We start from the raw sequence: 11,730 nt of genomic DNA, 5'->3' as shown, positions 1-11,730 counted from the left end.
TATAATGCTTCTAGAAAACCTACTGAAATGTGTGGAGTTGAGAAAACTTTTTTTCAGATAAAAAGTCTAGCACAAACATTAATAAAGAGAGTTAGGGAGAGGCGAGCTATTCGCTCAAAATATTTGTATATAACAAAACCGATAAAAGACTACCCTTCAAACATCTACATGCACACACTGACGGTAGAGTTCAGGTAAATGTCATATGTAAATCATTACACTGACCTGCTATGTCACACAGGCAGTCACGAAACAAAACATACTGTTACGCTAGTTTCATCTCACAGTTTCTATGTCTCTAGGAGAAACCTTTGGTTTTGTGTCAGTAATTGTTATTTATTATAAGAGCGGTCGTTTAATTAGTGGATAGTGAATATGCCCACTTCAGTTACCTTAGTAATCAGGATTGCGTGAAGGGACAAATTGCGGCACGCTCAGGTTATAAGGGTCAGTATCTTTCACTTTCTGGCTCTTGTAGATGTAATCAGTCTTTCCCCAGCCCTAGCAGGAGAGTAATGTGTTCCAGCAACAGAACTAGAAAGATCTGGCCATTCTACACACTGCAAGACTAGAACAAAATGGCTGGCCATTAATTGTTCATGGTCGTGTCTGTCTTCATTCTGTGCCTGACCTCATGGCACACCTGACCAGTTAAGTATATGAGACAGACCATGGCTTTAGTGTATTAAGCTGACGACGTGCACTTGTTTCTTTTTTTTCCCCCCTCTTTTCTCCACTTTCCTAATTAGTCTTAACAGGGGCTATCAGCTCAGTGTCAGGTTTAGAGATAAAACTCAGCACACAGTTTTCAGTAGGCAGACAGCCAAAGGATCAACTCAGGGGCTACCACAGGGCTATTTGAGCTCATACAGTCACATACACTCATTTTCAAATAATTTATTGTTATACGGAAACAATATCCATCTACACTCTGAATTCATTTGACATCATTTTCAAAACGTAGTACATTGAAAAAATGTGGCTTTTGAGCTATTTCTTCCCTGTTCATTTTTACAGACACTCAACAAATATGTTATTCTGCAGAAATAACACTACTCAGATGTCTGTCACTCAATCCTTAGCAGTCATCTAACATAACCAGAATTCTCCAACAGCATTCTCTTACATAACATATGCATGCTATTAGGTTGCATTGCTGTCTGAACTGCTTAATATTTTATTACCAGTGCTGCACTTTCACCTCCAGGTAACACATTCCTCATGCCTAAATGTCAAGCTGACTCATATTGCATATAGTGATCATTTTCTCTTAATGTAATGTAATAAAATGCTCAATTTTTTATAACAACCATGGCTGTCTTAATTCTGTGACCACATCAAACCTCATTGGTAAATTTGAGCTAATTATAGTATTATAGGTTTTTTCTATTGTTTCAAAGTCACATCTGAAGGTCATTAGGGCTTCCATAAATGTAACACAAAACTTGGATCAAATATTTTGACTCAGCAAAGTCACTCAGTCTCAGTGGCTGGAGACGTTTGGTATGATAGAGGCAAACAATGCACCCAAATTAAAACTGGGTTCAGGAAGGAAAAACTGCAGTGTCAGCTGCTGGCTAAGTTTGGATGTAGGTTTTCTATTTCACTCCCTCTGTGATAATTCAAGCCAGTTAGATGAAAGAATTTAGCTGAACTCTCTAGAAATGAGAAAAGTCTGACTTAATCTTAACAAGACTGATGGTGTCTTTTATGTTGGTTCAAATATTCTATCCACAGAGGAGCTTTTAGTTTAATATTACTGTGGACAAGCTATGACTAACATTGACATTTAACTTTTTGAGATTACTTTACATACAGGGCAGAGATACTATGTGTACTTAAAGATTAATATTTTCTCAGACTTCACACACCTGGTCAAAACAAAAATCTCTCAACCAACAGAATCATAAATTTAATGTTTGTGGTTAACGTCATATATTTTGGAAATTAGTACTAATAAATGCTTACAACAACATAAAAAACACTGCTGTTCCATTACACATTGCTTGTTTATGAATCATTGATTAAAGGGAAACCTCTTTGTACATGAGTTTTGATATGAAGTAATTTACAATTTTATTACACCATAATGCATATACCATTATGCATACTGCACAAACCCTGCACCAGGACAATGCATAGACAGTTTGAAAAAGGATAAAGAAAATAATATATTTTTCATTTTATAACATTTGTGTTTAATTAAAGGCACTCAGAATATCACGATTAAAATATAATGCTTCTATGGTCATTTTTTTTTCCATGCACCCTTTCATGTAATGCTTAAATCTATTATAATTTCAAGGCTTTAAACTACTGCTAGCAATGTCAATGGTCTGTAAGCATTCCAAGTGTCCTTTTAGGGTCTTAGGGCTTTTATGAACATGTAACATCGGTACATTCTAACATATGCTATGCATGCAATGTTTTTATTGGTGTTTTTTTCTTCCCATAACATTTACCATTGACACAATGGATTATTAAATGCCAAACAAGACATCAAGTCAGATTGCAGTTTAAATAATACTAAATAAGTCTGGTTTTGGCATTGTATTTTTAAATAATGGTTTTGAAAACAATTAAACAAAGTTTACCATTAGTTTTTATGCATGGCATTTATCTGCTATAGTTGTTTGAGTTAATTACCAATTATAAGTGGAAAATTAATTTAAAAAGTGCAGAATTTTATTGCTATAATGAATGAATGTAAATGGTACTATATGGTTTTGAAAATGCTATTTAAAATGAGCAGCTGTGCGACATTTATACAATTTATTATTAATCAAAAATAAGTGTAATTTCCTAAAAAGCATTTGTAACATATGGTTACTGCATAGTTGTATGTCAGAGTACAGTGCAAGTACTTTGTAATTGTAGGTAATAAATAAAGATAATATTTCGATTTTAAGAGCATTGAAGTGTGTGTGTGTGTGGTGTCCAGAGATGAACTGGCCCAGGATACATTCCTTAACCTAATCAGGATAAAGCAGTTACTGAAAGTTTGTGAGTTTGCAAGTCAAGGAACCAATATTTAAGTATATTCATGACATTAACTGGTGTGCTAATTTGTTAGATATAATCATAATTTAATTTTAGTAATGCATTATGAAATGTTATAAAAAATTTAAAGTAATCATTTAGGTTAAAACATATGAGATAAATTACAGTTCCTTTTTGTTGCTTTGGTTGAGTTTTTTTTTTTTAACAGTATGTATGCTATCATGCAGAGTACTGTCATGCTCTCTGTCTTAGCACTGACTAACTTAGCTAAACTACAAGTCCCAAGGTTACAGTTAACATATGCTACACTTTCACCTAATAGCCTTCTAAAAACACGTTAGATAGACTTTCTTCCTGCATTCAAACTAAGAGGTAGTTCTATAAGTCAGTAACAGAGATCACCTCATGCATGGTGTGCACTATATGGCCATAACACTCCTGAGTGCATATTTTGGGAACGAGTGAAGCCATTAGCTATTTGCTGTGTACTGCAACATCAGATCTTCGATTAATATCAAATTCTACATGTATACAGCAGATTCAATTATATTGCTTGAATTTACACTATATACTACATATTGCTATGTAGCTTTTGCAAACCAACCATAAGAAAATGTACACATCTTTCACATTGATTCATGCCCAGTTTAAACTATGTGATCAAAATGATATGATGCTTCACAGTAATGCTGTGAATTTTGCATTCCAGGTTACAGGCCACACTCCCAATTTTACAACTGTCTTGGTATAAATAGCAACTCCTGAATAATGTGGGACAAATAGTGGATGCTATAATGACAGCATGGGTCATCTAAATATAGTACAGTATCTCAATCTGTTGTAAGAACTCGAACCAATAAGACTCATAAATCTAAAGGGACATCTTTAGAGATATTGAAGGATGGATGACAGTTTGGAGTAAGCTTTTTTTTTCTTCTCAAGCAGCAGTGTCAAAGGTTATGTCAGCATGAGTGTCAAGGAAAAACATGTTCAGCAAAGTGCAGCTGTGAGAGCAGGTGAGGTGTGCAAAATCATCAAGTAATGGGCTCTGGAAAAAAAAGAAAACAGGCACCTAATTTCTAACCATTTAGAAGCCTCAGTGCAGGTAGATTCTTTAAAAAAATAGTAAGCATCTTTACATTTTTGCTGTTACATTTTGTTCAGTGCCAATAAATCTCTACTGCTGATAAGCTGCTTAGAATGCATTAAAGGGGTAAGATACTTAATCGGCCTTCGTAATTGCCCCACTCTGGTTCTTCAAAAGGCAGATTGACTAAAATGTTTTTTTAAGGTAAATCCGTGTTTTTAGCAGCCTTTGGCCTGCTCAGCATCACTATCTAAGTTTCCTGATATGACTTTACAGCAAAAGTACTGTTGATTTATGCATTACATTAAGTTAGTGTTCATCCAAAATTATGTTTTCTAAGTGCATCTTTGTTCTGTCTTTTTTTTGTATTGCTAGTAATGCTGGTTTTAGCAGCACTACATGTTTCAAGGAATGCCATTTTTTTCAGTCGGCCAGTTCCCATTGCTCTTGTCTAGAGAATAGTTACTGTCATGTTTATCATCAGTCTTCTGATTTGCAGCAGCCTCTGCAGCTGCATCCATCACTTGCTTCTCTGCCTGCTCTGTTTCACGATGGTAGAAATAGTTGAAGTTAGAAACAATGACAGGAACAGGCAGAGCAATTGTCAGCACTCCAGCGATGGCACAGAGGATTCCCACCATCTTTCCCCCCAAGGTAATTGGGCACATGTCACCATAGCCAACTGTTGTCATGGTGACCACAGCCCACCAAAACCCCTCTGGGATGCTCACAAATTGTGTTTCAGGTTCATCAACCTCAGCAAAATAAATGGCACTGGAGAAAAGGATGACTCCAATGAAAAGGAAGAAGATGAGCAAGCCAAGCTCCCTCATACTGGCCTTTAGGGTTTGCCCCAAAATTTGTAGCCCCTTGGAATGACGAGAGAGTTTGAAGATCCTGAACACCCTTACCAGTCTGATGACACGTAATGTGGCAAAAGACATGTTCTGATTTGCCGCTGAGTCATGAGTGGCCATGAGCTCTGTGATTACTGTGATGAAGTACGGCATGATGGAAACAATATCAATCACATTCATGATGTTGCTGAAAAACTCACTTTTGCTGGGGCACACAACAAAGCGCACTCCTAGCTCAAAGCAGAACCATATTATACATATAGTTTCTACTACAAAGAAAGGATCTGTAAAGGTAGATTCCAGGGATTTGGGAGGTGGACTTGGGGACAAAAGTGTTCCATTGACATCACGGGTTAAGTTAACAACTTTCTGGGGGAATTCATGATCATCACGGAACTCAGGAAGAGTCTCTAGACAGAAGATACAAATGGAGATAGTGATGACAAGAACAGACACTACGGCAACAGATCTGGCGGCACTAGAGCTCTCTGGGTATTCAAATAAGAGCCAGAACTGACGGTAAAGTTCACTTGTCGGCAACTGAGGTTCGGGGTCTTTGATGAAACCTTCATCTTCCCTGAATTGTTCCATCACTTCATGGCCCAGCCTATAGAAGACAATCTCATCAGCAAATACATCTAATGGTACATTTGCTGGTCTGCGGATCTTACCACCGGACTGATAGAAGTATAGAATTCCATCAAAACTTGGGCGATTGCGATCAAAAAAATACTCATTTTTCATGGGGTCAAAATAGTCAATCCTCCTTTTAGGATCCCCAAGCAGAGTGTCAGGAAACTGGTTCAGGGTTTTAAGAGTTGTCTCATACATCATTCCTGAGACATTGATGACTACTCTTTGGTCTCCTTCGTCAAGGTTCTGCTTTTCTGCAAACAAGTCATCACAGCAGTCTTTAGCCACCTTCCCTAGGAGAGCCTCACAGGGGCTGCCTTCACTGTTCATAAGTACCTTCCAGTTAGAGATGAGACTGTTGCAACTTGAGGTTCCTTTCTTAGTGAGTGTTGTAGGAGAGGTTGTTGTGTTTCCAGGCCTCCTATATCTTTGTGGTGAATGCGCTGGTGAATCCAGACCACGGGTCAGCTGGTTATGCTCTGGTGTCTCTGAAGAGGGTGAAGCTGGATATCCTGAGTCACTTGGGTCTCCTAGGTTAATTCCAATGTCGTCCAGGTTCTCAAAGTTTACCAGAGGAACCTCCATGGCCTCCCTGCCCTCCCTGGGGCACACTTGAGCTGCTTAACCCAGGATGAACTGCTGTGTGGAAACCACTGTTATATGTATACTGCACAGTGCAGCAAGCTAGATGAGGATCCAGACTTCCTAAATCGATTTGTTGCAGGGAGACAAATCCCAAGACAACGTCACCTGATCTGTAGAAAAAGACAAAGAATAATGAACAGCTGTGTCATTGCCCATAATTTAACTTTATAGTGGAATTCAACAGAGCATGCTTAGTCAGATTAACCTGATTCTGCATACTGAGAAAATATAGAATTTCTATAAGATAGAATTTCCTTTCAGCTATTTCCTTCAACTCCTTTTCTATGCTTCAGATTGATTTTGGCTGGACTCTATTTTGTACGGTTTAGCTTATTCAGTTTGCCCTCTCCTTGAAAAATTTTAACATTCATAAATAATGCAATCACAAAAACCTTAGGTGTATTTGCTTTGTCTGTGTTCACTTCAAAATGAAGATCAAATTTAATAATCCGATTTCACTCAAATGTATCTCTTACGATATCTTATATCAACAGAACCCACCAATCATCACTAACACATAGGACTATATTTATTCACATTAAATAAATAAAATTGTGTAAAAACTTTCTTAAATTAAATTATATCAGGGTGCTGAATCATTTTTTTCAGCATACCAAACTTGGCAATTCTTATTGAAGTCATCGTTAAAAAGCAGCAACAAACGGAGCTTTACAGATACCAGGGCAAGAAAAGGAAGAAAAAAAAAGAGACGTGACATAAATCAAGCTTCTCAGCTGTAACGTTGCCATGTTAATGTTTTTCAGGTGTGGGGTCTAACTGTATTCAATTAGAAATGACATCATTATTGCATTTATTTATTTATCTATTATATTATATTTTGGTCTTTTTGTCATATTTTGGTCTCTTTATGTCAGATTATCAAATACATGATGTACTAATGCAGTATTTTTGGAAAGGTCTCTAAAGTGACTGTAAGTCAAAAAACAAAAACTACTGCTATTACTTTAGTAATCTATTACATAAAACGGTCTTCAAAATGAAGTCTTAATTTAAGACATTACTGTGTAATTCATATTTAAATGATTACACTTAAGATTTAGCCAATAAAACAATTTTTGTACAAATATATTTTTATCAAACAACCAAACAAGAAACATTAAAAACCTATTTGCAACACAAACACAATAACACACTTATATAACACACATGTATACAGTATAAATCAGTCACTTTTATTATCAGTATCTCATGGTGACACAGTCGATTCTCTGATGAAGGACTCTCTAAGACCGACATAATGAAATCAGCAACAACTCAAAAAAGTAACAGCTCGGAGCCCAAGAAAGGTTCGAATGGCAACATTAACACATTTGATACCTCTCACTCTGTGTCCACTAAACTTTTAGAGTATAGTGGAAAGGACTGTGGTACAGCGGAACCCTTGCCAGGATTACATGGTATGATTGATTTTGGAGATGGGTAATGAGGCATTTAACAAGGTGAGAAAGAGAAGAAAGTAAAAGGAACATTTATTATTATCCTTGCTAAAGCATATACACATCTATTATTTACTATGTAAGAGCATAGCAGCTGATACAACAGTTAATCAACATAATTTAATAACATTAACTTTTAGCTCATAATTATCAATAGTACAGTATTACAGTACTATTTATTAACAGTAGGATAGAACGGCAATCATATGTCTAATAAAGACATACACGTTGGAGAACTATGTCAGCTTCCTTATTATCAATCAACTATTGTCCAGGGAGTTTACTGGAGACGGGTAACCAAAGCCTAAACAAAGGATTTAAACAGCTATCCTCCTTAAAACTTGAAACCGTGAAACCAGCAGCAGCTAAAGAGAGAAAAGCCATTGGCACCATGACAACTCAAGTGGCAACACTGGACAGTAATACATCTGACACCTCTCACCTTCGCTCCGTGTGATATTCCACTGACCCTATTAGTATACTGTAGGGACTGTCCTTTCCACTATAGGACTGAGTTACACTGACACTGGAGCTTTGTGTGGCCGTTTATTTCTCTTTTAATATCAGCAAAATATCACTTAGTCCATTCGTTGCTGGTCTAAGCATTTCGCAGATACAGCATTCAGGACAACAAACATGTATAACAGCAAAGTAAACAAATTGGAGTGTTTTTATGAATCCAGCTACCATGTGCTTATATTTCTTTCCTTAACCAAAATACACTGCTCCTGGCGTACTTCAGGTGTTGCAAATAATAAGAGATATTGCAATTGTTTTAAATTAATAGCTAATGTAATAGCTGTAATTAGTCTTATTGTAAATTGTGACACCTACAGAAAATGAATTTCACTGAGGTAAAAGTTGTAAAATGCAACCACTTAGCTTTTTACTTCCAGACATAAAACAATAAAGTTAAATATTTTTAAGCAATCATTCAGCTTTAAAAAAAAAGAAATTATATTACAGGTAATGGCCCCTAATTAAAATAGGGATCCAGGGAAATAAACTAATAGTAAATAATACTAAAATTTACCAGTGATAACAACAGTCAAAATGTGCAAATGATGATTTACAGGTGAGTTTTATTGCATGACACATTATTAGGTTAAATTCTGATAGTGCAAAGTTTCTTATACATGCACCATATAAACAATTCTTTAAGCAAAATAAAAAACAATATTTTGCTTATTGCTGTGCCATCATTAGGACAAATACAGTAAAATCAATAAGATTTGGAATTAAGTGTTGCCTTTTATATTAATAGCAATTATCAAGTAATTAGTGCATAACTAAAAAACTTAAAATAAAGAAAATTTATGTGCACGAAAATTCCATTAATGTCCCACCTCTCTCTCTCTCTCTCTCTATCTCTCTCTCTCTCTCTCTCTCTCTCTCTCTCTCTCTTTATATATATATATATATATATATATATATATATATATATATATATATATATATATAAATATAAATAATATAAAATATATTTATATTTATATTTTGTCTGTTTTTGACACTGCTTGTTTTCATCTATCTTGTATGGTTAGTGTGTGCAGTCTCTTTATATTTACGTAGTTGGTACAATTTAAAGATATTTTATTTCTTGTTTATTTCTAATTTGAAAGTCAAGGAAATATCCTTTTTGTAGGAAGATGTAAATAAGCATCACTTGGACTATCACATTAAAATCAGAAAACATTAATAACAGCTACTGCTGACATTTGGAATTAAGCATTGCCTTTTATATTATTGGCAATTATGAAGAATGTGAAGAGTTGTGTGATGTAATTTTATGTGCACTAAATTTTTATGTCCCACCTCCAAATATGTATCTATATTTACTGAAAGATTTGTCTGTGTGATAGTGATTGTTTTTCACTCTTCTTCTATGGTTAGAGTGTATTCAATTTCGCACATTCAGCCTGTCCGGCCAGTAAATTTTTGCAGTATTTTTTTTCATGCCATACTGCAGATTTCCTGTCTACTTCTGGCATTATGTTTGTGTGCTGCAATAATGAAAAACTTGCTGAACATTAATCATGCAACATTTAAACTGAAATAGTAATGCAGTGGTCAAAAATATTTGATTATAAACCAATACTTCACATAAATTGAAAATATTTTCTCAATATACTGAATATTCTTGCATTTTGCACCTTTCTTTGTTTCAACCTCCTTTCAACTGAACAACTGCAGTCTTGATACATTCTGTTCAAAGAATTGTTATACTATAATAGTATAAATCTTATTTCAAGGTCAACAAAAGGTCAATTACTGTTTTATAGAACAGTGTTTAAAGAATAGTTTTCAATGTGCTTTAGTACATTATACACAAACATTTCATTTCCAGATGTGACATAGAGTTTACTATTAGGGACTAACCTAACATGAATAAGACAGAGATGAAGTTGACAAGAGCATCTGTCCTTGTTCTGCAGCATTTTGTCTGGATAAATGCACAGAGGGATGATATGTAACTCACTGCAGAGGGTGTGTGTATAGTTTGGGGAACATCAATCATAAAGCGCTAGGAAAGTTTCCCTGGATACGCCACAAGGATAAACCCATTGTTTTACACTGGGCACATCTGGATTATTTGCTGACTCCACACTCATTGCAGCACTGTAGAGGACAAAAAGTGCTTTGTATGGTATTTGGTCATCTCTTGAACACATTCCACCCTGAAAGACCTTATTTGATAACATTTTAAAAGTTCCACAAAAAGATTGCGTTGTTGTTCAGAAAAAAACTACCTAAAAAAAGATTTTTTTTAAAAGAGCAGTTTTTGTCTCTGTATCTGCTTTTGTTTTGATTGTTGTCTTTTAGATGTCTATTTTCTGTGAATATATACTCAATATATTAGCTTGTTATTTTACATGTCTTTAATTTGAACTTAAGAATCTGCTGGCATGAAATCTAATCATTAAGTGATTCCAAAATCATTCAAAACAGTTTTACACACTAACCAAAAGAAAGTTTCCATGCAGTGCCTACATGATATCATTTCATTGTAATGTATTACATAATAAAAATGTCATTTACATGTCTTCTATTGTCGCTGTGCCTGGAAAGAGACCTCTTACTTTATATGATAATGCACCAAATATACAATAAATAAAAAGTTCAAGCTTAATTGCATAAATGTATTATCTTTGTAAACTGTTAAATGTGCACATACAAACAAAGAGAATCCACTAAGACCAAATAGAGCAAACACTAACTCACAAGTCATCACTTTAAACGGCTCCAAAACTTTGCCAACACACAAAAGCTTTCATACATTCCCCTAGGATGGAGTCATAGAGGTACTCACCAGGCTGTCTGATCTTATATGTTTCTCTATATGAGTTTGTAGCTCTGTGTTTCATGGGGGTCTTTCTCTCTCTCTCTCTCTCTCTCTCTCTCTCTCTCTCTCTCTCTCTCTCTTTCTGTTACTCTCTTTATCTCTCTCTCTCTCTCTCTCTCTCTCTCTCTCTCTCTCTCTCTCTCTCTCTCTCTCTCTCTCACTCTTTTCTCTCTGCCTCTGTGTATCTATATCGCTCTTTCCCCTATTCTTCCTTTCGGCTGACTTACAGTCATGTCCCTGCAGCCACAGGATCAGTTAAACCTCTCCTGCAGTAATCTTAGAGCTCTGAAGTAACTTGAGATACAGGGCTTCCATCAGTCATCAAACAGACACACTCGGACCCACCCACCTCATCTTCCACACACACACACACACACACACACACACACAGCGCGCGCACACACACACATACGGAGTGCATAGTCTTACCTTCTTAAACATACTTTGTTTGAAAGTTGGTATGTGAGGAGATCACATGGCACCCCTTTCCATTTCTTTTGTCTCTGCTTTGGCCAGGCCAAAAGGCTACTGGTAAACAAGAAAAGAAGTCCTCAGCACAGGAACCAGCTTGTTTCTTAGACTGAGAGGGAGGACAGAGAGGACTGAGAGACCTGAGCTCCTGCAGAGTAAGCAAGCAATGTAACATCTCCGGGGTGCACACACACATACACACATTCATCTAAGCCACGCCACCCCATATTCGCTTCA

At 36.0% G+C, this 11,730-nt stretch overlaps 1 protein-coding gene across 3 annotated transcripts; it reads right to left on the bottom strand.

The window, feature by feature from the left end:
* Positions 1-930: 930 nt before the first annotated feature.
* LOC124392882 (potassium voltage-gated channel subfamily A member 10) lies at positions 931-11,638 on the bottom strand. 3 transcript variants are annotated; one of them, XM_046860145.1, is made up of 2 exons: positions 11,452-11,638; positions 931-6,332 (listed from the first exon to the last, which is right to left on the bottom strand). In XM_046860145.1, exon 2 carries the CDS (start codon positions 6,160-6,162, stop codon positions 4,492-4,494), a length of 1,671 nt encoding a protein of 556 aa, XP_046716101.1. In that variant the 5' UTR covers positions 6,163-6,332; positions 11,452-11,638; the 3' UTR covers positions 931-4,491. The 3 variants fall into 3 exon arrangements, with proteins under 3 accessions (XP_046716101.1, XP_046716115.1, XP_046716107.1); XM_046860159.1 differs by having other exon boundaries at positions 11,466-11,638; XM_046860151.1 differs by lacking the exon at positions 11,452-11,638 and adding an exon at positions 10,990-11,105.
* Between the last annotated feature and the right edge of the window lie 92 nt (positions 11,639-11,730).

This window comes from Silurus meridionalis, chromosome 1, assembly GCF_014805685.1.
Source record: "Silurus meridionalis isolate SWU-2019-XX chromosome 1, ASM1480568v1, whole genome shotgun sequence".
In the NCBI taxonomy this organism is placed as follows: Eukaryota; Metazoa; Chordata; class Actinopteri; order Siluriformes; family Siluridae; genus Silurus; species Silurus meridionalis.
The sequence above is the reverse complement of the archived record's forward strand: the minus strand, read 5'-3'. Positions and strand labels throughout refer to the sequence as shown.

Excerpts from the sequence above, each read along its gene's own strand:
- LOC124392882 (XM_046860145.1), bottom strand. The coding sequence starts at position 6,162 with ATGGAGGTTCCTCTGGTAAACTTTGAGAACCTGGACGACATTGGAATT.